The following is a 26,188-nucleotide window of genomic DNA, read 5'->3' on the forward strand; positions in this document are numbered from 1 at the left end:
TGTTTTAATTACGGCCAAAATTATTTAATTATTTTAAACAGATTTTAGATTTTGTATGTTTTGTATGTATGTCTTGTTTTTACTTTGGCTGTTCACCGCCCTGAGTCCTACATTGGAGAAGGGCGGTATAGAAATTTAAACAAATAAAAATTAAACAAATAAATACCTTCCTGCCTTCCCCCCTTTGTTAATGGGCCAGAGGCAGAAACTCAATCTTTGACAATAGGCAACACAATAGCAACAGAAACTCACCACATGGCACCTGGGAAGATTACATCAGCCAGCAAGGCTAGCTAAGAACCCCCCCCCACACACACACACACACCCCGGGAGTCTGAAAACAAATAAGGATACTCTTTCTGGGCCCCAGGAAATTCAAAACCAGAGAAAGCATAAAACCCGGGGACTCGCTGTATCTCGTCCCTTTTCTGTTCAGGAACTCAAACCATGTTATCCTGTCCACCATTAAACCATCTTTCCAAGCAGTGTCCATGTTTCCAGTGTCTTTTTCCCCACTTGGAGCTGAACCCAGAAGGATATTTCTTCCTACAGTAGCATTAATAAGAATAGAATAGAATAGAATAGAATAGAATAGAATAGAATAGAATAGAATAGAATAGAATAGAATAGAATAGAATAGAATAGAATAGAATAGAATACGGAATAAGAATAGAATAGAATAGAATAGAATAGAATAGAATAGAATAGAATAGAATAGAATAGAATAGAATAGAATAGAATAGAATAGAATTTTTTGTTGGCCAAGTGTGATTGGACACACAAGGAATTTGTCTTGGTGCATATGCTCTTGGTGTACATAAAAGAAAAAATACATTCATCAAGAATCATAAGGTACAACACTTAATGTTAGTCATAGGGTACAAAATAAGCAATAATTGGGGGGGGTCTGGCTTTTTGTGCTCAAAGGGGGGGTGGCAGAATAAGGCACATGTGGCTGGCATTGCATTTCACATCCTGAGGGCTTAGAAATATCATTTGGGGATTGCAAATCAGCCAGGCTCAGCAAAAACCCATCCGGCTGTCAGAATTCCCTGATGTTTCCTTGACAGTCAGGCCAAAGGTTCTATAGTTACCCCTGAAGGGCATGGGGGCACCCCTGACCTCGGTTGCCTTTCCCTGACAAGGACAGCGGGGAGGGGGCATTCCAGGCCTGGCTGCCAGGGGGTCCAGCCCTCCTGCTTTGCTACACTGGAGCCACCCTGCTGCCACCCTGCAAACAGAAGCTTGGGAGCCAGGCCACCCACAAGTGGTACCAGGGGAAATCTAATCGCCAGTACAGTGTCGCAATCCTGGCATGTCCAGAGGAGGAGGAGAGGAGGTCCTCCCAGCCCAGAGAAAGCATTTTCTCCTGCCCCTCTCCTGCCCCTCTGAAAACAGGCGAACAGAATTGTGGCAGGGAAGAGAAGGGGGCATCCAGGATTTCTGTAGGAGCCCCATGAATGAGCAGAGCCCCCGCAGCTGATGGCTGCCTCCCCCTTTCATGCAGAGGGTGGGGTGAGGAGGAGATACACGGCCCTTCCACCCCAGATTCCTCCCCCCCCCACAGTGTCCTCGGGGCCAGCCTGTAGTTCAGGAGATTTACCTGCTGCTGCCTCACCTGTTTATCCAGGTAGAACTTGGCCTGCTGAAGGGTGATCAGTCTGTCTGTCCCTCTCTCTCTCTCTCTCTCTCTCTCTCTCTCTCTCTCTCTCTTCTTTGTTATAAGCCGTTCTCTCATTTGGACAATCCACCCGCTTCCCCTCCCCCAAACCAAAGGGGGCAGCCTTTATTTCTTTCCTCTTTGCCCTGGCCAAAGTTGGGGACAACCAGCCTCCCTGAAGTAGGGCTCCCCAGTGGTCCCCCACTCTAGGCCTGCCTGCCAGAGCAGCTGCTTCTCCATGCTGGCTGCTCCCTTTGGGGCGTTTTGGGCCATGCTCCCTGCACCCTTCCCCTCCCTGTGGGCCTGCCTCCAATCACACACCCCTCTCCCCCTCCCCAGCTGAGTGACAGCTGCTCTGCCCCCTCCCTGCTCCTCTTACTCAGTGCTTGAGTAATTCACAACACCTCTCTCGGGCTGGCCAGCCTGTGGGTTTGGCTCTACTTGCAGCTCCCACTCACCACGGCTGTCCTCCCCCTCCTGGAGGAGTCTGGGGGATGGTGAGAGAGGAGAGCCATTTGTGGGGCACTTTATTTAACCTTGGCCAAGGAAACACCTTCCCCCCCCCAGGCTGTCTGATCCCCACCTGCTAAGACCACCCACATGGCGGGGGTTGAACCAAGGGGTTCCTGTGGGCCAATGAAGCCCATGGCTTAATCTGGGGCAAAAGAACCCCTTCCCCACCCAGGTCTTGGAGGGCTGCAAAAAGTGGCATGGGGGGGTCATCACAAGAGAGGAGGGTCTCCTCGGTGGAGAATCCAGCTGAGGCTGGGCCCACTGAGCCCCCAGGCCTGCTGAGTGCGCCCCATCCATGTCTGCCTCCCTCCCCATGGAAGGAGCAGCTCTGGCCCTGCCTGCCCGGACTGCCTTGGTCAGTGGGGAGAGGTCTGGGCCAGAACTGCCCCCTTCCTCCGAGGAGAACAACACAAAAACAACACAGTCTGTGCTGTGCATTGCAATCTGTTGGCCCCAATCTCAACGCAGAACAGAAGGGCTAATTCGTCATGTACCCACAGAAGCTGGGGGGGGGGTTTGCAGAGCCAGCCGGCTGTGTCCCTCTCCAAAGGCCGTCCTGCCTTTGGCAGAGGGAAAGAGGGCAGCAAGCCATGGACTGCCTGAGCCGTACGTTCCCCAGGTGTGGTCTGGGGGGGGGCTCTGATTTCCTTGGCTAAACTTTTGGAGCTGGGCCCCCAGAGAATCATTGGGCAGAAACTTTGGGGGCAGAAAAGGCAAGGGAGAGACAAGGCACCCCCAAACCCCTTGGGGAAAGATCTCCGTCTGGGGTCTGCCCAGAGGCTTGAACACCCCACTGCCAGCCTGGCTCCCCCTTACCCAGAGGGAGATTCAGCAGCAGCCAGCAAAGAACACCAAGGGTCAAGGTCACAACCCATCCCAGGACCGGTCTGGCCACCCCAGTCTCTGGTCATTAGGGTCCTGTCCCACTCAGACTCTCTGCCAGGTCCCATGGGGTCACTGCAAGGAAGTGGAGGTACACAGCCCCCCTCCCAGCAAAAAACTCTCAGAAACAGTTCCTGCCCTGGGGCTGCCCCCTTCAGGCGGCCTGTGAGCCTCAGCCTGCCGGTGGACAATCACTCTTTGACCAGGAGTCTGAGGTCTTTCTACTACTTCCTGGCAGGAAGCTTGAATCCCGGAGCCGATCAGGGGCAAAAGCAGGAGGGCTTTTGAGAGAAAATGCTCTTCGAAAGGGCTTCTCCTTTCCTGAGGCTGCTAAATGCTGGTGCCCTTTACATGGCAGATGGCATGGGCCACCACATGCAGGCCTCCAGCTGGCCAAGGGGCTGCCTGGCCCTGGTGAGAGGGGATTCTGGGCTACTTAGGCCTATTCAGCATTGCTCTCCCTGCTCCCCAAAGCAGCTGGAGGATGAAGCTTTTACAGAAACCCTCCCCTCTTCATTCCCATGCCCACCCTAAGGGGTGAGGAGGAGTTCAAGTATCGACTCCTGGGATGAATCGTGGCTGCAGTCTCACATCTCCCAGTTCCTGAAGGGATCTGAGTCGGGTGTACATCGAACCTAACCACATTGTAGGAGGTCTCTGCACATATGACTCTGGAGCAGAGCAAGTGAGCCAAGCCAAGCTCCCCTCAAAGCAGCCACTCAGGGTGGGTCTGGGGGTGGTCCTGTGAATGCAGCCATGGGCTATTATAGGAATGTCCTCTTCCTGCTTTTTTCCATTTAGATGGAGTGTGGGGAGGGGCTCCCTGAGCCCCAGCTGGTTGACCTCCCTCCCTCCCTTCCACAGCCGACATGTGGTGTCCCTTGTCAGGCCCAGCCTGGGGTGTGGGGTGGGGGGGGGCTGGGGGAAAGATTTTCCCCAAGCAGGAAGGGTTTGGGTGCCATATTTGGGAGAGGGGCTTTGGTTGTAACTCCTTGTGTTCGCCTTCCCCGTTTGGATCCTCTTCCGAAGCCAGAGCCCCCCACCCACCCCCACTTCCCAAACTGAAAGTTGCAGGGCTGGAGATGAGGGGTGCAAAGGCTGGAAGAACTGAGGATGGGCTGTGGGATGGGGAAGGGAGGAGAGTGGAGCTTTCAACACACCCCAACTACTCTCTGCAACTGCTTATCAGCCAGGTCTGCCTAGACGGCTTGTGCAGACCGGACGGAGGCTAGAGATGGAGAAGCAGGCACTGTGTAGAGCACCTGCGCTGGTCCTTCTGTGCCAGGCTGATAGCTTGGGGCTTCTCTCCAGTAAACCCAGCCCTCCCCAATCCAAAACTAAGACACTTGGATTAACTGAAACAAGGATCCTACATTCCACGGATTGGGGGGGGGCTTTGGCAGGTGTGTGGTGAGCTTAAAGCTCACTTCCAACGGCACCCGCAAGCTGGACTTGGGGCCTCCGCAGCAAAGGTCAGAGTGAGAGAGGTGACAGCCAGGCGTCGGAGGTCTCTGGGCACTCCATCCTACCCTTCAAGTCAGGGGGCGCCCCTCCTGGCCCTGACCCGCCCCCCCCCCATGGCAGCGCGGGAGGCGGCCGCTTGACGGCAGCGGCGAAAGGTGTGGCGGAGGGAGCGGTCCGACGGCTCAGGTTGGTTTCCATAGCAATAAGAAGGGAGAGGGTCTCGCCGCCGCGTTGCCATGCCGACCGTGGCTGTCAATCAAAGCTTTCCCCTTGCCGTTCTCGTCCCGCACCCACCCCAATATTCTCCCAGAGAAAGGCGGGGACCCCCTCGCCCTCCCCCCATTCCTAGGCAGTTCGCGTCCTTGCAGGGAGCCGGGTCAACCTCCGCTGCCGCCCCGCGGCCACTGGCCCCCAAACCCACTTGCGCAGCCCCAGCGCGGCGTCCGGAGTGGGAGCCCCGCCAAGCCCGCTCTTGCGCCTGGCTCAGCCGCGGGAGCTCCGGGGAGCGGCGCGGCGCGGCGCTCCGAAAGACTTTCATAAATTTTCGATGGGCAGCAGGGAAGGCGGGCGAGGAGGCGGAGGCGAAGCGGAGGAGGCGGCGCGCTGCTGTTGCGAGGGAGGGGAGGCCGAGCTCTGCCCAGCCCTGCCCAGCCCAGCCCAGCCCTGCCCAGCCGCCGCCACCGCTGCCACTGCTGCGGGGAGAGGCGAGCCGAGGGCCGGGGGCGCGGGAAGACGCCCTTCGCCAGCCGGGAGGCAGCGCCAGCCCAAGGGGGCGGATTCCCCCCTAAAAGCGCCGCCGAGCGAAGCCGGCCCGGAGCAGCCAGGCGCTTAGGCAAGTGGAGCCGGGGAGCCGCCGCGGCCACCGACGAAGAAGCTGCGGCCGCGAAATGCCGCTGCCCGGAGCGCCACCGACCCGCGGGCGGATTAGCAGCAGTCCCCGCCGCCGCCGCCGCCGCCCCCTGCTGTGAGCGCTGCACCGGGACCGGCCGCGGCGCCTCTGCGCCTCCAAGATGCTTCGCCAAGGTGAGTCCGGGAGGGCGCCGGCTGCCCGCGGCCGCCAAACTTCGCCAGGGGCTGCCGGCGCGGGGGGCGAGTGGGCGAGACCGGCCCGGGAAACTTTCCGGGCCTGGCCAGTGGGGGCCTAGCGAGCGCGGCGGGCTCCGCGGCCTCTGTTTTCGCCCGCATCTTCGAGGGCCCTGATCCGCGCAGCGCCGGACTCGGATGCGGCGGCGGCCTCGGGAGGAAGGCCCGTACCTCCGGCCGGCCGGACCCACGGAAAGCAGCGGGGCACGTGATGTAATTCCCGGGGGGCCGGGCGGAGCAGCGCCTCCTGCTTGGGGCCGGAGCGAAACTGCAGTCGCTCCCGAGGGGGGCGGCAGGTCTAGCCTGGACAGTCCGGAGCGTGGAATTAGAAGTGGGCTGGGGGCTGGCAGGGGAGATTCCTCCTCCAGCGCACTTCCTCCTGGTCGACCCGTTGCCTGGTCCCCGGGGCCCCGGACCTACTGGGTGCCCGTGGGAATCGGGCGCTGTGTATCGCCCAAAAGGGCTTCGTACCAGCTTTTCCAGCTGGAGTGGGCTGAGGGGCGACGCCCGCCCGCGATCTCGGCAGCCGTCGGGCCGCTATTAATCGGGAGGGCAGCCCCAGACCGGCTCCAGGGAGGGGGGGGTGTTCTAGGATGCAAGGCGGGGGCGGGCGGGCGAGGGGTTTTCTGTGCTCTTGCGACTCGGCGGTCACCTGCTCCTTTTTTGGGGGGGGGCAGCGTGTATGTGCGCGAGCGCAGCGACTCTTTGTGCGTCTGAAGAAGGGGCGGCGGGGCGGACGGAGAATCGCGCTGGGCAGTTCGGGGTGTCGGCGTGGGTGGACCGAAAGGCAGTCCGGGGGTGGTGGAGGGCGGGTGTTCTGCTCAGATCGCCTCTTTTCTCCCGGCAACAACCGGCCGGGGGCCTCGGGAGCAGCCGTCCAGCAATTGTTCCTCTCTTCCGTCGCTCGGGGCTTCGGCCCGACGAAGCAGCAGCCTGAAGGGCTGAAGAGAAGCTAGGGCGAGGTGGAAGCGCAGGAAGGTAGGGGCGACGTTCCTGGCCGATCCCCTTTCCCCTCAGGGAACGACCCCCTGGGCGTGGGCAGAATTCTGGGCGGCGACCCGTTTCCAAAAGATAGGCGAGCCAGGCGCGATGGACCGTTGCTCGGCCCTCCTTCTTCGGGAACGGGCCTGGCCCGTGAAGAGGCTCTGCCCCGGCTGCCCTGCAGGCTGGAACACGTGAGCTGAGCGGTGATAACAATACTAATAATAGCAATACAAACAAGCCTGCTCCGGGCTTCCATCGCAGCCCCAGTGACCCATCCAGGCTGCCCCGGTCCCTGGACGGATGTCCCAGAAACAGGGGTGGGCAAAGGGCACATCTGATGCGTGGCTGAAAGCCAAACACCCCCCACCTCTCCCGCCCAGAAGCCATGGCTGTTTTGGCCCAAGAAATCCAGAGGGGCCATAGCTGCCTAATGGGTGGCAGCAGAGTTTGAGGCACCTGGCAAGGAGAAGGTGCCCTGCAGGAGAGCTTGGTGTAGTGGGAGGCCTCTGTGTGGAATTGCCCAGTGACTTCATGGTTTTCAAAGATCCTGGACAAATGCACGGAGGTGGATCTGTGCCAGAGGCTGCCAGGCTGGGGGTCTCTCCTCCCCGATGCCAGACTGCAGCCCCACGTCCCAGCTGCTGGGGGAAAGTACTGGGTTGAGGCTTCCCATTGGGGACTTCCTGGGGGTGCCTGGGTGGCCTTGGTGAGAGGCAGAAGGCTGGACTCGAGGGGCCTTGGCCAGGCAAACTCAGGGCTGCCTCCCCACCCCACCCCGCCCAAACTCCTGCCCCTCTGTGCCTCTTATGGTGAGGCATGAGAGGTGGGGCAGAGGAGTCCAACCTATTTCAATGGCAACACTTGGGGGGAACCGCAAGAGAGGTAAATCCTGAAGCTGAAACACAGCGAGGAAAAAGCCTTTGCAGACAGTCACAATAAATCACAAACTGCCCGAAGCTTTGTGGGAAAGGGTTAGGGAATAAATATTTAGATTAGGAGGTGAAAGCAAAATATAACAGGGAAGGGTTGAGAAAAACAATCAGGAGCTCCCCTCCAGCAGGTCTTGGCTGTATTGCCACTGTGGTGGGAGCCCGGACAGGGCCGGAGAGTCTGGCCTGTGCCCCAAGTGGATTCCTCCAGATCTGGCTTCTGGATGGCCAAGCAAGATCTCCTCTGCTCTGCTCCTCCCAAAAGGAGTCCCAGCGCTGGACCAGGGGCAGGAGAGCGCGCTGCAAGGAGCCTTAAGGAAAGGGCTTTAAAGACTGGGGGAGGGGGTGCTCAGATCCTGGGGTTCTCCTGTGGAGCAGCGGGGGGGGGGGGTAGTCCCATCTGTAAAGTGGGAGCCTCAGTGGGAAGCATAATGCTGTCCAGGAAGCCAGTGGAGGGAGATGGAAAAGGAAGGAAGTGCTGGACACACCAGGACAAGCTCTTCAGGCAGTCCTTTAGCTTGGGGCTAGACCTCGGAGGGGGGGGATGATGAGGATTATAGTTCAGTCTAATTCTGCTCATGGTTCAAATGGCCTGGAGGGCCAAAATCACAGCCAAAAGCGGGGGGGGCGACTGCCAAAGGGCACCCAAGCTCTGGGGATGCAGGGATCTTGGCATCAGCTGAAAATTGTCTCTCAAAGGTGGTGGTGGGGATCACATCGATGGGAGGACCTGTTATGCTTGAAGACCACAATGGGGGTGGGGGAGGGAGAGAAGGAAGGGCACCCTATTGGCCTAGGCTGGCTTTCCCCTGAGCAGCGCTTGTAGGGCTGGGCCTTTGAAGACCCCACAGCCCCTTTGGTCCAGGGGGGGGCATAGGGGGGTCCCGGAGGAGGAAGGTTCCCCCTCGTCCCTGAAACGCACAGCCTATTCAGCTCCGTCAAAAGGGGGTCCGCTCTGGGGTGGGCGTTTTGTAAACAGAGCGTGATGGGCGCCGCGACCCCCACTCCCGGCCCGCTGTGTGTTACTTTGGGACATGTGGCTTTTATCCCGTGTTTGGCCCCCTTTGCACTGGATTGCAATCGCGCCCCTGTGCAACCATCGCTATTTGTCGGCTGCCGATTTCAACCCGGATCCAAGCCAGGTCCGGACGCCGGAGTCCGTTAACCCAGATTGACTGGGTTAACGGTCCGCGGCGTCCGCGAGGGACGGCTGTGCTGAGGCGCCGCTTGGGGGGCGCTGCTTCCGAGCGATCTCGCCGCGTGAGAAGCGGGCGGGGAAGCGGCGGCGGCGGCGGCGCTCCCGGAGAGGGAAGGTGGTTCAAGGTCAAAGTTGCTCCGCTCCGCCGGACCCGAGAAAAGCCTCTTGGCCGCCTGCCCGGCCTTCTCCGCGGGGCTGGTTTTCTCGGCGGCCTGGCCGATGCAGGCAGAGGGCCGCTTCGTGGGGTCGGAACCTGCCGGGGCTACCCAGCTTGCCCCGGACTCGGGCCTCCCTCCGCGGAAACGCGGCCCGAAAGCAGGGCCGGAGGCGGCGGCCGGGAGGGAGGCTTCAGCTCAGCGGCGGAAGGCCCGGCTCCGCTGCCTGGTGGCAAGCGGACGACGGACGGAAAGCGCTCTGCGTGTGTCCCGGGCCACCTTGTATTCCGCCGGGCTGGTCGTGAGCTGATTTCCCATGCTGAGGTCGGCGGTAGCGCTGATCCTGCGCTCCGAGGCGGAGCTGGGCTGAAGCGCCGGCGTCTCCCTGGGGCTGGAAGGGGGGAAGGGCAGGCTCTGGAGTGGGGGGAGGAGACCTCCGGGCACCAATGCTCGGCAGCCCTCCTCCGAGGAGCCTTCGGGGGCGGAGGGGGAGTCCTCCCGGGCAACGACCCCTGAGAGAAGCCGAAAGGGCCGAGTCGAGGCTGAAGGGAGAGGGGCCTGGACGGCGGGAAGTGGGGGGGGGGGAGGAGCAGGGCTGGAGCCGCTGTAAATGGCGCCCCAAGGCGGAGGGCCTAGAAGCGGAGGCGGCCCAGTGGGAACCAGGTTGGCCAAAGGGGAAGAGGAAATAGCCCCGCGGGGGCCATGAGATGCCGCCAGGGCCAGCCGGGGTGCAGGGAAGAGAAGGGCATCTGGCAGCGCAGAAGCTCCCAGCTGGAGGGAGAGAAGCCTCCAGGGTTAGATGGCCGATCCGAAGGTAGCTCTTTATATAGAGGAAACGTTCATATATTGCAAGTCCATGTATGATATGCCGTAGGCTAACTAAATTCCCCGCTGGAAGGAGAGAAAGTGGGCCATAAGCTCTGGCTGCGCCCCTGCCGGGAGAGGCTTTCCTTCCCTGCCATGCTTCAGGGCTGGCCACCCGTGGAGCCTCCGCCCTTGTTTTCTGTGCAGCTCTGCGGAGCAACAAGGCTGCCGGATTCCCCAAGAGAGACGAGGCTCTCGGGCCCAGAGCAACCGGGCCCCTGGAGACTGCGTGCCGGAGGGTGTGTCTCTCACGCAGAGATGCCTCCTCCTCCTCCCTCTTCCACGGTCAGGCAAAGCCATCCTGCAGTGCTCAACGCCCCCCGCCCCCCGCCGCCTTTTTCTTCTCTCCTCCTGCTTGCTGCCACTCAAACAAGGCTTTCCCTACTCTTGCTCCCCTGCCTGGGCTCCTGGCTTTTTGGTTTGCATGGATGGACATCCCTGGGATCAGGGTACCCCTTCTCCTTTGCAACCACAGCTGTGCCTGCCAGTCTCTGGGTCACTTCTGCAGTTCTTCACTGTGGACTTCTATTGATTACAAAAAGATGTTGAGACTTTGGAAAAAGTGCAAGGAAGAGCAACTAAGACGACTGAAGGCATGGAAACATAGGAAGAACGATTGCAGGAATTGGGTTTGGTCAGCCTAGAGAAAAGAAGGACTAGGGGTGACGATAGCGGCGTTCCAGTATTTGGCTACCCCAAAGAAGAGGGGGACAGTCTATTCGCCAAAGCCCCTGAAGGCATAACAAGAAGCAATGGATAGAAACTAATCAAGGAGAGAAGCAACCTGGAATTAAGGAGAAACTTCTAGACAGTGAGGACAATTAACTAGTGGAACTGCTTGCCAACAGAAGTTGTGGGTGCTCCATCACTGGAGGTCTTTAAGAAGAGACCGGACAGCCATTTGTCTGAATTGGTGTAGGGTCTCCTGCTTGAGCAGGAGGTTGGACTAGAAGACGTCCAAGGTCCCTTCCAACTCTATTCTGACTCCCTTGATGCAGGTCTTGGGAACGCAGAACAGGCCCCCCACCCCCATCTTCATCCTCTCCAGCTCCTCAACCCCTCCCACCCCTCCCTCTCGGGAAGGGTCAGACAGCCTCTGCTCACCTTTTCAGCAGAGTGGCTGTTCAGTTCCAGCAGCGCATCTGGTCTTACCTTCCCAAATACAAGAAGCCAGTTTCCAAAGCTGTCTCTGGGCTACTTTGGGGGAGCCTGGCACATTCACATACAATAAGCAGCCCCATTGGGGCGGTTGGCTTTCACCCATCTGAGGCCAGGATTCTGTCAGAATGCAATGGGGGGTCTTGGACCTAGGCCAGAATTTTTCAATCTCGGCAACATTAAGACATGTGGACTTCAACTCCCAGAATTCCCCAGACAGCTGGCTGGGGAATTCTGGGAACTGAAGTCCACACTTCTTAAAAGTTAGTAAGGTTTTGAGAAATACTGTCCTAGGCCCATCCATTGCGTAGGACTGTGATGGCAAACCTATGGCACGTGTGCCACAGGTGGCACACTTAGCCATATCAGTGGGCACGCAAGCTCAGCTCTGGCGTCCATACACGCGCCGGCCAGCTGATTTTTGGGCCTTCTGGGCCCACCAGAAGTAGGGAAAGGTTGTTTCCTGCCTCTGGAGGGCCTCAGGGCGGGGGAGGCCCGTTTTTCTCTCCCCAGGCTCCAGAGCCTTTCTAGCAGTCTGGGGAGGGCAAAAACAGCCTTCCCCACCCGCCCCGGAGGGCTTCCCGAGGCCAAAAACTTTGCACCTTTTTTTCCAGAGTCTCAAAACCCTTTTTGTAACCAACAGAAATCCGCAGGAAGAACTGCCGCTATCATGTCACCCCCAGGCCTTCTTTTCTCTAAACTAGCCAAACCCAATTCCTGCAACTGTTCTTCATAGTTTTTTGTCTCCAGGCCCTTCATCATCTTAATTGCTCTTCTTTGCACTTTTTCCAAAGTCTCAACGTTTTTCTATAATGTGATGACCAAAACTGGATGCCGTATTCCAGGTGTGCGGGATATGCATTGGGATAGCAATTATAGAACAATTGACTTCCACGGTGGAAGCGATGGCTTGGTCATTTCTGACTGCAGTTGTTCTTAAGTGTTGGGAAGGGGGTTGATGACTGACTGGTCCACTGTCTGCCCCCTCTCAACCTTTCCCCAATGATTGGTGTTTGGGCAGGATGGGCCTACTCCAGGTGCCATCGCCACAGCAATTCCATTGCAGAGGGCCCCACCCTGCAGGGAGGGCCTTCTCTCTGCCGTCCCATCCTCCAAAGTCCACTGACCTTGCTTTGTGTAGTGACTGCAATAAACTGAAGTGGTGGCCGGTGCAATTTGGGGGTGCTTTTCCCAGTGTGAATTTTTAGCTAGTTTTTCTGTCTTTGTAATTGTTCTCAACCATATTCATCATATGACTATTTGTCATCCAGCCACAAAGAACTTATAAATGGATTAAACCATCAGCCATCGTCTGTCTTGCCCGGGGACAGGCTCAAGCAAGGCAGGGGCACCTGTCTTCCTTTGGGCCAGGTGACAGGTGCTTCGTCTGACTCGGCCCGGCCTTCTGTGCCAGAAGTCTAGGCATACCTGACGAAACCTGGGAGGTGGGGAGGGGTTTTTGCTCCCCTGCTCCTGAATCTTCCCAAATAGGTCCTGGCCACTATGGGGAACTCATGAAGGGGGCCTTCTCCTCTTGCCCCCTCCAGGTCCCAGAGGGGTTGGAAGGCTGAGCCTCTGCACTGAGCTGGCTTCCCATCCCCTGGCCTGGAAGAAGGCAGTGAATCCAAAGACAGTCGTGATGGGCAGCCTATTCTGGAGCACAGGCCAGGCACCACAGGTGTGGCCTCTTGCTGGCCACAAACAGACATGGCACACCTCTTCCTTCTGCTCAGGCAGCCGAGAGACAGCAAGGGCAGGGGGCAAAGGTAGGTCTAGCCCATTGGCAGCCTCCAGGCAGACGAAGGTAACCCAGAGGGATGGGTGCAGCCTCCTCAGCAGCCTGCCAACCACAGGAGGAAAGAGGAAGGGTCCTTCTAGGCTGAGGTGCCGCGGAGGGGAGCTCCATGGGGCGCAGGGGAGGCTTCAGGAGGGGCATGAGATTTATCTGTCATGAGTTCAGGGCCACCTTCAACTTGGCTCCTGGGCCTCTCAGAGTGCCAAGAAGTGACAACCCTCCAACTGGCCCTCCTCCCCCCATGGCCAGCAAGGGGGAATTGGGGTGGCGGCGGGTATTCCTTGGCCGGCATAACTGGGCTCTTGCCCCTGGTGGCTGATCAGGCACAAGGTTCCTTGCGGGGGGGGGGAGGGTGTCTATTTAGTTCCTCGCAGAGAAAGGCTGGCATGCCAAGCACTTAAAGCAACTGCTTTCTCGAGGGTGATTTGAAGTTTTCCCCAGCAAGAGCCGATGCCATTAGATGCCTCAGCCAGTAAACTGGGATTTATTTGTTAATTTGGGGAATGTTTAATTTCATCAGGATATAGCAATGGCTGTGTTATTATTTTTGAGATTTAGCTTGGTTTAGCGTAATTTCAGGGTAGAATCTATCTTTGAATAAAGATTAGGGGAGGAAAACCATGTATGCAAAGAGCCAGCATAATATTTTGCTGTGTGAGGCTCACTATAGAAAACAGAAGCATTATTTTAGGAAAAATTACAGTCAGCGGGGGGTGGGGGTGGGCTGCGGGAAGCAGCAAGGCTGTCCTGAAGAGAAGCCCCTTTTTGGCTTCAGCAAAGCTCCGGGTTTGGGGTCCTCAAAAGGACGTAGCTTCCTCCCCCTGGACCTTTGGGGTGCTGCTGTCTTGCGTTGGGGGTCCTGACCCATAACCCTCGCGTGGAGCAGCACAGCTCTCAGCTGCCCTTTGGCTCAAGAAGAAGCCAGGGTGGGATTGGGCCAACCCCTGGGCATGGCAGCCCTGCTTGGCCGACCCTGGGGGGGTGATCAGGATTCCTCCTCATCTTCCCCCTCCCCAGATGGGCAGGAAACTGTCTGCCTGCCTGTGGTGTCCTTGAGGGACTGGAACGCTGGCCATGGGGCCCCCGTGGGGAGCTTCTGAGGGCTGGCAGAGAGTGGCCGGCGGACCCTCCTTCATCCTGCTAATCATCTCAGCCCATCCTAGGCTCCACACATGACCCCCATGGCTGGTTGCACCAGCCCAAACCAGCCAAGCGCAGGCATTTCCCAGCCAGACCCTGGACTTTGGGAGCGTGGAAATAGAGGTGCCAGTGGGTAGCCTTGCCAGGGAGACCCCTGTAGGGCCTTTGAGAGTCCATGTAGGGAAGGGCCTTCTGGGCGCAGCCGGGAGGGCCTGTGCCCCTGGTGCCCTCCTCGCCTGAAGCCCTGGCACACACATGATGGGGCATCAGGCCTGCCCGCCACTTGCTAGCAAAGCACATTTAGTGGAAAAGGCTTGCCTACGTGCCCATGTCTCTTTCCTCTTTCTGGCCCAAACTGGCAGATGCCATGCACAGGAGGGCAAATGACGCCATCCTAGCAGGCGGCCTGGCTTCACCCAATTTCCTGGGGAGTTTCTGAAACAGCAGCCCGTCTTCTTTCCCATGGCGGCAGGGGGGGTAGCTGACAAAGGTTAGCACAGGGTCTGCACTCAGCTTGCTGTATCCCTGCCCCCAGCAAGAGGTCACATTCCTGCTGCATTTCTCCCCCCTTTAGATGGGGCCACTGCCCTGCAAATCAGGGGAGGGGGGCTTGGGGCCTTCTGCTGCACCTCTTGCTTCTCCCCCCACGTCACCAAGGGCAGCTTGGAAGCTGAGGAAGGGGTTGAGGCAGGGCTCTGAGGTGCTTCTGCACAGCTGTGCCGTGGGATGTGTTTGCAGGCTGTTCGGGAAAGCCCCTGGAGGTCAGCAGACTGTGGGGCCCTCTGCTGCTGGGGCAGGGGGGCAGAGAGGCCAGGAGCCCAGCCCCCCCCCCGCACACACACAGGCACGCAACATCAACAGAAATTAAGGAGAAATGTCCAGGCTGCCCAGGGAGTCTCACCCAGGAAAGGGCTTGCCTGCTCCCCCTTTCTGAAACCTCAGAGGGTGAGGAATCTGTCCTCCCTTTCCCCTCTCCTTCCCCCCTTGGCAGCCTGTCTTCCTGCTGCCGTTCTCCCCTGATCACACACACGGCCTCTTCCCCTCCGAGTGAAAAAAATCCTTTAAGCACCAGGATTAAACCTGAAAGTAGGTCTCTTGCGAAGACGCCAGTTCCTTCCTTCCTGCGGGAAGCCGCCTTCAATGGGTGGAGGGCTCTAGCCCAGCCAGGAACAGAGTCCCCCCCCTCGTTCCCCTTGTGGCAGAGCCCCCCTTCCAGGCCAGCCCCCCCTTCTCTTGGGCCTGCTGGATCAGGCCTGGCCCTGGGGTGGGGGTGGGAGCACAGACTGCTGCCCCTCCCTCAGCACGGTCCTGCAGCCTGGTGAAGAAAATGGGGTGGGGGGGATAAAGAAAATGGCTGCGGAGAGCAGAGAAGATGGGCTTGGCGTGCCTTGCCGAAGAGCCTCGCGGGGGTCTCGGGGGTCAGAGCGCATCCTGCAAAGCTGCTTTTAAAACAGGATTGATTGAGCCAAGGCTTTTTTGGCGGGGGGGGTGTTCTATGGAAGATCCCCATCCGCTTCCCCCTCTGCTAATGGCTGCCCCTGGACAGGTAGCCCCTCTGGAGATGCCAGACCACCATTCCATCATGCTTGGTGGGCTGGGGGTGCAGGTCCTGGGGGGCTGACATGCAAGAGATTCAGGCCATCCACCCCCCACCCCCCACCCCAGTGGCTGTTTGGATCCATTTGCCTGGCTTGGTTTCCAGGGCTGCTTTTAGGCTTAAATGTTTGATGAAGGCACCTCCTCCAAAGCGATGAGCTTGTGGGGCCATTTGGCCCAGGACTGGCTTATTAATAACATGGCCGAGTGCAGGGGGGCCACGGGGGGCCTTTGGCGAGGGGCAGATGGGCCAAGAAACCAAGTCCGGCTGGGGTCCCAGCCAAGGCGGAGGTCCGGCTCCTGCAGGCTGTTCTCCGGCCCTGGGCTGCCTCTCCCTGCTGCTGCCCAGATCCTTGGCCTGGTTCCCCCACGTCCAGCCTGCAGCCCAGCATGCTCGCCTGTGTCCTGGCCAGATCTCTGGGGGTCACCGGGTGACCCAGATGGCCTGGAACCTCTTCCTTGTGCGTAGCAAAATGAGACGTGCAACATTCTGATGCTTGTCAAGTAGGATGTTCACCGCCGGCTGCGCTGGCCCCTTTCCCCGCCCTGCCCCCCCCCCAACCCTGGCTGAGCGCCTGGAGATGTCCGGGGATGGAGTGGGCGGGCAGGGGGAGAGTTTTCTGCCCAGGCTGCCTCCCTGGTGGACAGATGCTCCCCACGGGGGTCTGAGGACCTCGGCAGCCGCTGGCCTTCCTTCTCTGGGAAGGAGGCACTTGCTTGAAGGGGCCTTTGACGAGTTTGCGTCTTGCCCTCCCGCCCTCGGCTGCATTTGGACCTCTGTCTCCAGGCTCACCTCAGTGGCCTCCACAGACAGATGGCGAGGCTTTCCTCTCGCCCTTGAGAGAAACGCCCCTGTGGGCAGAGCACCTTCCGTGCCAACTGCAGAACGGGCCCCTGCCTGACAGCGCAGTGCCCACCCCGCTTTCCTCAGGGGCTGGGTTCTCCCAGGATAGCCAGGGGAAGCTGAGCCTGGTTGAGGAGGGGGGCGCCGGGGGGAGGGGAGCTGGTGCACTTTCCCTCCTGCCCTTCCAAGTTGCGCTCCAGACTCAGGAGGGGAGCCCACTGTGCCCGTCCAGAGCCTGTCCTGCCAGGCCCTCCATGCCCGCAAGGGTGGCCTCACCTGAGGGACCCTCCGTGCTGCTTGTACGAAGACAGGCAGAGGCTCCTCCTGCTGCCAACCCTATGGGCATCTCAGACCTCACAAAAACCACAACCCTTTGCCGGGTGATGCCTCCCCAGCTGGGCATCTAGGACCCCCATGGCTGTGCCTGATTGGCTGCCCCTTTTGGCAAAGTGGGGCTGAAGGCAAGTGGGCCCTGCATGCGCCCACCAAGCCACGTTGCCCCCCCCCCAAATTCATCATTTGGTATGAAATGTTTGCACGTCGAAGGCTGCCAGGTCTGAGGGGCTGTCAGAATTTAATTTAATTTAATTTATCAAATTTCTATGCTGCCCAACTCCCAAGGGACTCATGCAGTTGCCTTGGCTAAGATGGGCTTGTGCTGGCATGCTGGGAGGCCACTATTAAGCCACTGGAGGCTGCAGGGACTAGCTTGACTTTCCTGGGGGCCCTTGGACTCTGCTGGTGCCCCGGTCGGCAAAACTAGGACTCCAACAGGAGAGAATTTCTGCCACTCATGGTTGAACAGCAAGGTCCTTGATCGTTTCTGAGCTGGGTGGGTTTTCTTGCAGACGTTTCATGACCCAAACAAGGGAACATCATCAGTGCTAGGAGGGGGTGGGGTTTGTGGAGAGGAGGGGGAGGAGGAGGAGAACTGGGGTCCATGGTGCCCTCTGAGCTTGGTGGTTTTCTTGCAGACGTTTCATAACCCATCTATGGAACACCATCCGTGCGAGGGAGGCTGGGGTTTGCTTGCCCTGCCATAGGAGAGCTACACCTTCTGCAGAGAGTTGGCCGAGAGGTGTCTAAGGTGGCTGAGCCTCTTCATTGCCACAACAATCCTGAAGGATCAGCTGGGCTGGGTGCTGATGCAATTGAGCCCCTGCTCCCCCTCCTTCCTCCCCCCCCCCCAGGCAATCTTATAAAATAGGAACCAGGATCCAAGCTGGGCCAGTGGGATGCAGGGACCCCCCAACAGCTCCCCAGTTGTGCACCCCGTGGCAGAGACTGACAGCAGCCCACCCCATTGCACACCTGGGCTGCAGGCTGAAAGACAGGCGTGGAAGCATCACACACTCCCTCCCCCCCAGGCCAGGTGGAGGGAAACAAAGGGCGGCCCTGCAGAGAAAAGCCCCCCCTTCATGCAGGGCATGTGCAGCACCTTCCCCCTCCTCGCTGCCACTCGGCCTCTCTTCTTGCTGGCAGCCGCTCTCGCCTCTCGCCTCTGATCGATAGAGCGGGGAAGCAGCACATCAAAACAAGGTGAATATTTCATGGGATCCAGTGAGAGCTTCCCCCCCGCCCGCCTCCTGCCTGCCTCCCCCTCCCACTTGCAGCAGCAGCAGCTGCACAAGGAGGTTGATCCATCAGGACCCCAGCTTCGCTCCTCTGCTATCTGCCTGCCTGAAACCCCCTCCCCAACTCTCCCACAGACCCAGCCAGCCCACCTGCCTCTTGCTCCCGCTCAGCTCTAGGCAGCCTGACTGTGAGAAGCGGGACCCTGACCCCTCCCGCAGCCCCCCTCCCACAGCAGCACCTGCTGCCTTGGCCATCAGAGCAGCTGCCCCAGTTTCCAAATGTGGGGAGGGGGCACTTGCATCCCACTGTCAGACCAAGGGACGGAATTCCCTCCCAGACCTGCATCCAAAGTGGCAGTCCCCCTGGCACCAGACAGGCTTTCCTCAGCCTGAGTCTCTGGAAGGGTGGGACTGCAGCTCCAGGCTGGCTGTGGATAATGGGACCTGTTCTCCCAGCAAGGTGGGAGACTGTGTGGCCCTGAGGATGCCTGGCAGCTGCGGGGGCAGAAGGAGCACTGAGCCAGGGACTGCTTCACTGCTACCCCCCCCCCGGGTTCTCCCAAGGCTGACCATCTGTACCATCTTCCTAAGTGTGGGGGTTCTGTGCCCCATGGCTTGGAGGGATGGGAGAAGCAGCAGAGTCCAGATTGGGGGGGGGGGGCAAAGTCAGGATGGCCTCTGTGCCAAGGGAAGCTGCCACAGCTGGGGGGGAGGCAGCTCCTCCAAGGGAGCGAGGCATTCTTGCCTAGCAGGGAGCACCCCCTCCCTGAGCCAAGCATCCCCCCAAAGCCTCTCCTTCTGCATGCCCCCCCAACAAGCAGGGGCCCAGTCCAGGAAGGGCCTCTGGCCTGCAGCCATGGCAGGAGCCAATCCAAGGGCCCTCTCCTCTGGGGGAGCTGCCTCAGATGCAGCTGCCTGACCTCCTGGGGTCTCCACTCAAGAACCCCCTGCCCCTCGCTCCTGGGGTTGGCCCCCTGTCAAGGGAGTGCCTGCCTCCCCCCCCCAGTCTCCGGAGGCCTCCAGGGGAAGGGGCAAGGTGTGTGGGGGGAGCACCCTGGGCCAGAGGGGTCTCTGGCTGCTGGAGTGGCAGGAGAAGGGCACCAGGGTGGCAAGCTGGCTTTGTAGAAGTCTTCCTGCTGCTGGGGAGGGCGGCTGTTGACATGTTTTTGAAGCAATTTCTGATCTGATATCTTCACTAGATTGAGTTTGTAACCAGGTTTATTGTTTAAGCCTGCTGGGATTCCACCGAGAGCGTCTGCTGTTTACCCAGGGCCATTTCATTGGAGAAAACAGCAAACGGACCTGCATTTCAATCTGGATTTTACGTCCTGCCTTCTCTTGGCAGCCCTTGTGAAATACGGGCAGGTGAAGGCCAGCCGGCCGGGGCTGCTCAGTTCCCGGCTGATTAATGGGCCCAAGCACTGTAGGGCGGGAGGGGTGAGAAGGGGCAAGCCGACAGCCCCCTGGGGAAGGCATGGGGGTCTGCCGGGGGAGATGCAGGAGAGGAGGGCAGGGTGGCAGGGATAGTTTGGGGGACAAAACAGCGGCTGAGGCTGGGCAGCAGACAGAATGAAAGCATCTCAGAAGCCATCCAGTCTGACCCTGGCATAATGTAGGCATGCGGGATTGGGCAGGCTGTGTTTCTGTGCTGCTACCATCCACCCTGGTGAGATGCCTGGTCCAGCTGCACAGAAATTAGGGGTGCCCATGCAGCTAACAATTCTTCATGCAACTGCATCACTAGAGAGACCCCTCCAACTTGCCTCTGCACGTGTGTGTGTTATGTGTGTGTGTGTGTGTAGCCAAACTTTCCCCCACTGAATAAGAAGAAAGGATTTCGGATTGTCCGCAGTTTAATAAAAGTGCCCCTCCAGCAGACCCCCAAAGCAGCTGCTCAGCCTGGGAACTTGCACCGGATGCTATCCCCAGGGTGGTCCTGTGCCCCCCCCCCTTTGAGCCTCTCCGTGCAGGTGAGCCAGAGTGGAGGAGGACAGAGGGGGATGTGTTCCTGCCGTGCAGATAATCTCTGCCAGGCAAAAGATGCCATGGTGTGTCTGGTACATCTATCACACCTGTGCTGTGACAATGTAATTTTTATCTGGGCTGTTTATTCCTCCAATGGAGCCACTTGTAAATTCTGGGAAGAATCCATCTCTCCGCATGTGACAGAACCAGTGCAGGGCCATTCATCCGCCTTCTGAGGAGGGGGAGGCAGACCCGGCAGGGCAGGGAAGAAGACTGGACAGCAAGTGACCTCACCGAGCGGGACCTTCCTTCCTGGCCAAAGCTGGCCTCTGGCACCCTCAGCTGGAGCAGGTTGTGAAACCTTCCCTCCCCACCCCACCCAGGTCAGCCAAGGCAAGGCTTCTGCAAAGGGGGTGGGGGCTCATCTGTGTTTGGTGGTGGTTGGGGCCCACATCCCCCCAGGCAGAGCCAGGGAGCTCCTGCTGGCTCCACAGCAGCCATGGGGCATTCGCAGCCTGGAAGGACCAAGGGCAGGGAGGCAGCGAGGGTAGCCAGCTAAGCTGTGAGCAGGCCATGATCGGGCGCCAGTGGGCACAGGAGGAGCCCCCCTTCCCCCCGGTGTGCTGAGCAGACCTTCCTCTGCCTCCGTCCCAGCACTGGCGGCCATGGGTCCCAGGGCTTCGCAACCTCGGGAAGGAAGCGAGGGCCGCTCCCTGCCAAGCTTTGTTGCTCGGAAGCCCCGCAGCTCAGCCACTGCCGGGGACCAGGGCAGCTTGCAGCCGTCCTGCGGCCACTCGCATGGGGGTCACCATCTGACTTCCGCAAAGAGGGGGGGGATGTTTTTAGGCGTTAACTTCGAGGCTTCTTGCGCCAGCCAGCTCCCTTGGTCCTCTGCCCCACTTGGAAGGCCCCGGATGGGGCACACCGCACCAGCGACCCATTTTGACCCCCCCCTCCCCGGGGCCTCTATTTCAGTGCCAGGCGAATCCCCCCCTCCCCCGCAGCTGCGGAAGAAGCGAAACGGTCCCGGGCGCAGCTTGCAGCCGCCGCCACACGCGGACCGGGCTTGGGCAGCAGAAGTTGTTTTCCAAGCTGCAAACGTGTTTGTGCAAAACATCAACAACAGGGAAAGAGCTCCTGCTGCTTTCGGGTCTGCCGCTAATTCAGCGAGTTAGAAGCAAGGACGCGAGTCCGGAGGCTCCCCTGCACCCCGCTTCTTCCTCTGGCAAAGCAGCCGCCCCAGGCCGGATCCCGGGATGCCAGCTACCCCCCCCCCCGGGCACGACCGGCAGCGGCTACTCTGCCCGCTCCCTCCCTGGCAGCCGAGCTCCCCCCGCCGGCCAAGTGAGCAGCGTCTGCCGGCCTTTCTGGTGCTCCGGAGCGGCACCCGCCTCCAGCACAAATCCTCCGTTCTTTTTAAAAAGCCTCCGGAGCGCGACTCGGCGGGCTTGGAAATTGCCTGGCAGCCCCGCTCTCTGCAGGGACGGCCTCCTTCGCGGAGGAGCGGAAAGGCTTCACAGCCCTAATTGCGCTTTTGGGCCGGGCGCTGGTTTGAATTCTTCTCGCTCTCCTCGGTGGGCTTTGAAGATTGAAACGAGCTGCTTTCTCTCCAATAACCGACGCCCCCCTCCCCGGGCTGCAAAGGTGGAGCTGCTGGGAAAGGGGGGGGGTGCGGTGTCAAAACTGCCTGCTGGTTTAATAGGACTAAGAGGAGAGAGGGCGGGCGGAATGGAGTCGGCCGAGGTGGGGGGGGGGTCCTGGTTGAACGGCGCCTGCTGTGCGAGGAAAGAGGAGGAGGAGACAGCTGGATCTCCCTCCCTCTGGGAGCCACACAGCTCTTCACTGCTCCCTTTCTCTCCCCCCTGGTTTGAGGAACTACAAAGCCCAAACTGCATTGCTGGACTTTGGAGGAACAATGGATGGTTCCCTCCGTGGCCCCCTCCTCCTAGGGCTGAAATGTAGGGGAAGGGTGCCTGTCCACTATCCCCACTTCTGGCACTCAGGGCAAGTGACTCCTGTGCCCATCTTCCTCTGCCTGAGAAAATGCTTCTCCACAACTGGGCCCCATTTGCTCCATCAGGTTAACCATTAAAAGAGCCTTGGTGGCGCAGCAGACTAAAGCGCTGTTATTAACACCAGCTGCCTGCAATTACTGAGAGTTCAAATCTCACCAGGCTCAAGGTTGACTCAGCCTTCCATCCTTTCTAAGGTAGGTGAAATGAGGACCCGGATTGTGGGGGCAATAAGCTGACTTTGTATAAAAAAAATAACACCACTTGGGGGGGGGGGCAAATACAAAAGTATGAAGGCTATTGCTTAACGCATTGTAAGCCGCCCTGAGTGTCCGGAGAAGGGCGGCATATAAATCAAACCAAAAAAAAAAAAACCATGCTGGGAAGCGCCAGGGGACCCAAGAGTGGCCCCAAGAGAAAATGGGGTGCCAAGAAGGGCCCTGTGTCTGCAGCTGCTGCTTCCCATCCAGTAGTGTCCCCACTGCTGCTTGACCGCCCCCCCAGGCTCCTTTGTGGGGCACGGTGGCTGGGCCCAGGGTTCAAAGGCACACTGGACACTTGCTGACCTCTCCCACTTCTGTGTTCTTGGCTGGTCAGCCTCGACCTTCCAAAGTGTTAGCTGCTTTCCTGAGTGGCCTGCATTAAAGCCCTGCCGAGGCTTTCTGGGGTCCCCTTGGCATAAAGTAAATCGGCCAAGCTGGACTGCCCAGGGGCTCTGTGGGGCCCTCCAGAGGGGGCCCCAGTTAGGTGTGCCCACAGCTTGGGGCTACGTGGCATGAAAATAAGATCCTGGGTTAATGTTGAATGGGTGGTGGGCCACGGGTGCCTTAAAAAGCCCACTCAAGCCCAAGTGCTGTTGGCACAAGGACAGCCGAGCCCTTGAGAAGGGACCTCTGCAGGCTTCCAGTTGCTGCCTGTGCCCAGCCCACCAGTTCAAATGGGTCAAGATAGTGCCCAGGCTCACCAGCCTCAGGGCAAAGAGGCACGGCCAGCCACTGCGTGGGCAGCCCAAGGGGTGCAGGACAGCTGAATCCCAAAGAGCCGGGCAAACACGGATGCAGTGGGCAAGAGCTGGATTTCATCTGCTGCTGTTTATTACCACCCCCCCATGCACCCCCCCCCACAAATGGGGAGCAGCTGTTCCTCTGACAGTTCAAGGTCCTGGTGCCCCAAGGCAGCCAGCGGATGCCTGCCAGCCAATCAGAAGGTGGTATCTGCTCCCCTGCTCCCCCCTTGTTCCACCACCCGCCAGGGGGCTGGGCCTTTGCAGCAGGGCAGCTGCTTTCCATGGTTTCCGAAGGGAAGGAGCTCTTCCATCCCTCCCTCCCTCCCTCCGTCCAGCTGTTACAGCAGGTGAGGCCTGGAGTCACCTGAGCCTTCCCCAGTAGGGCCGGGCCCAACACCGGATGCCAGGAGAAGGAGGCAGCCCATTCCCCCCCCCAACCCTCCCGAGTTTCTAGGCCTGGGTCAGGCTGCCTTTCCAGAATGATGGGTGGGCCTGAAGGAGACCCCAACGAAGGCCAGCAGAGCAAGGAGCAGCTGCCCAGAGAGAGGCCCCAAGCAGAGCTGGACCCTTCAGGCTGAGCCCTGGGGGGATCCCAGGGAAAGAGGCCTGGACGGCAGTCTGAGCCCCACAGCATCTCCCCCTGGCACAGCCCTTGCCCACCGCTGTGCCTGCACAGACACTTGGTGGCCCTTCAGGTGGAGCCTGTGGCCAGAGCCCCCAGGACCTGGGGGGCAGCAGCAAGTGGCAGCAGCTTTGCAGCTGGCACTGGGAAGGGCCCCACAGGGGACTCTGTGCTGGGAGTTGAGGAGGGGCTTCTCTTTGCTGTGGGCCTGAGGGGCTGCTGGTAGTTGGCTTGTGGCCAGAGCAGGCTTGAGGGCAGGTTGGTGCCTGACCTTGGGGAGGCCCTCAGACCCACTGACAGGTGGGGAGAGTCCCACTCAGGTGCCTCTGTTTATACAGATTGCCCAGGCTGGGATTGTTCAGCCTTCCCTTCCCTTCCTTCCCCTCTTTATTTCCTTCCTTCCCTCCCTCCCTCCCTCCATAATGAACAGAATTTGTGGAGTTTTTCTTAAGTTTGAAGAACCACCATAATAACTCTAAAGGCTGTGGGTGACACCCACTCCGCACTGCCACTCCAGTTTGTTCCCATGGGCTGGCCCATCCCAGGAGATGCCGCACACTTGGCCTGCTCTTCGTCCCTCCATCTAAGGGACCCCAGGAGACCGGCCCTCTTGGCCACAGCCCCCCCTCCTTCTCCCAGTCAGATATTGGCCTTAAATACCCATTTTTCCCCTGGGGGTGGGGGGTCAGGCTGGAGGTTAAGTGAGCCCCTTGGGAGGCGTCCTTTGGGGCTTTTGATGGAGAGGTATGCTGCCCCAGGCCAGGTGGGTGGGTGGGTGTTGGACATTTCTATTGTTTTAACTGGTTGCTGGCTGCCCAGCTATACAACAATTGGGGGAGGGGCAGCCATACAAATAAAATAAATCAGATCACTCAATGATAGAAACAGAATCAACATTTTAAATCAGAGCTGCACTGGTTTTCAAACTTTTAATTGCTTCCTTTGCTTTCTGTTATTTTATTATTTGCTTTCTTATAATTTTTACAGTGTTTTAATGGATGTTGTAAATGAATGAAAACTCTTGAATTTTTTATAGCATTTTTATTTATTTTCTTAAATAATACTCATTAGAAACATGCAAAACTAGCAACTCAAACTGATTGCGTATGTAATAAAATAAATAATACAAATTAACAAATTAGATATGAAAAAAGACAAGAGAGTAAAAGGGGGAAAGAAGAAAATTCTACTTTAATCTACTTTCTTACGATACCAAAAGTCTTGTAATGGCATTACTACAGCTTTTCATTTCATTTTTGAACAACAAATGAAATCTTGGTCTCCTGGCATCACCCTAGAGCAGGGGTGTCCAACCTTGGCAATTTTAGCACCCATGGACGTCAACTCCCAGAATTCCCCAGGCAGCCCAGTTGGCTGAGCAGAGAGGGGAGGACTCCCAGGGTGCTGCCCTACAAGTAACCAAAGTGAGACTGGGGTGAGGCTGGGCCTGAAGGAGCAGGGAGCCTGCTGCAATTGTGCCAGTTTTCGTGCCCGTTTGCTTGAGGTCGTCTCAGTTGGCAGTGGACAGTCTGGGCACTTCAACCTGCCATCCTGGGGGCGGTCTCAGAGGTGGTGTGGGAGTTCATGGCCATCATGCAGCCGTGGGCCTGAGGCGGGTTAGGGGGACTTTGACCCGGAGTGCCAGGGCCACACGTGGAGCTTGGCTTTTGTCTCGGACGAGGGATGGATGGGGGGGTATGTTGGCATCTGTGAAGAAAACACTTCCTGGTGACTCTGGAGCTTCTGTAGCCCCCCCCTCTGCCCCCCCCAGCAGAGAACAAGGCTGTTTGACTGACCTCCTCCCAGGCCCCTAATGGACCATTAAGATCTGGCTCTTGCCCAAGGCTCTTCCTGGGCCCAATTCTGGCCCTCCCCCGCAGCCTCTCTCTCTCTCTCTCACACACACACACAGAGGTTGCCACCTGGCCTCCGCTGCCCGTTGGCAGCAGCTTCTCCCGGGCAGTGTTTTGCTGTGGGACTCAAAGGGTGCCTTGCTAAACCCTCCCCAGTCTTATCTCCCCCCAGGCTGATCTGGCCCTGCTGCTACCCACCTACCCACCCACCCACGATGGAAGAGGATCCCCGCCTCCCCCTTTCCTTCGCCCTTCCAGGGGATGGCAGAACCTCCCACTCCCAGGGCAGAGGCTAATGGAGGGTCCCTTGGGCACTCGACTCCATTATGTGTGAATCAGACTGTCTGAACGGGGCGAATTGATCGGCTGCCTGCGACTCTTGCTGGCCTGCCTGGGTGATTGGATTAGAGGCTCCTAATGGGCACTGCGGCTGGCTGAGGCCAGGCTGAGGGGGGCTACCAGGGCCAGCGGGCAGGGTGCACTTGCATCAGCCATAGGAGGGAGGGGGGAGCTCTCAAGGGCTGGCAGGGTCTCTCTGACGCCTGAATGGGGAGGCTGGAGGCCCCTTGGACGCAGAGCAGCCCATCCAGGCATGAGGTCAGGAGGGGGAAAGTGGCAAAGAGTTCCCGGCAGCTTGGCCAGGGGACCAGGGGGTGCCCCGCATGTGTGCCAGGAGCGGTTTCCAGAAGATGTCACAGTTTGCCCCTTGTTTCCCAGCAGGAGGGGATTGCAGGGGGAAGCCCAAGCTGGTAGAAGACAGATATTTTTATTTATTTTGTTTATTAATTTAATTTATTTGCCACTCGAACAACTTTGGGCAGCTGGGCTGGGACCAGGTTGCTCTGCATCAGTCAGGTGCATTTGCCAGGTGTTGGGGGGGCTGGTTCTGTT

General features: G+C 58.8%; 1 protein-coding gene across 2 annotated transcripts in view; it reads left to right on the forward strand.

Moving 5' to 3' along the window:
* Window positions 1–5,135: 5,135 nt before the first annotated feature.
* Window positions 5,136–26,188, forward strand: part of RTN4RL1 (reticulon 4 receptor like 1) — a 30,534-nt gene continuing 9,481 nt past the window's right edge. Inside the window, exon 1 of one of the 2 annotated variants that reach the window (XM_034424491.3) lies at window positions 5,136–5,542. In XM_034424491.3, coding sequence (XP_034280382.2) covers window positions 5,530–5,542 — 13 coding nt within the window. In that variant the 5' untranslated portion in view covers window positions 5,136–5,529. Of the gene's footprint in view, window positions 5,543–6,368; window positions 6,581–26,188 lie in introns of those variants that run through there. The other variant, XM_087883495.1, reaches the window with a different exon arrangement.

This window comes from Pantherophis guttatus, chromosome 1, assembly GCF_059756535.1.
Source record: "Pantherophis guttatus breed Tessera chromosome 1, ASM5975653v1, whole genome shotgun sequence".
NCBI lineage: Eukaryota > Metazoa > Chordata > Lepidosauria > Squamata > Colubridae > Pantherophis > Pantherophis guttatus.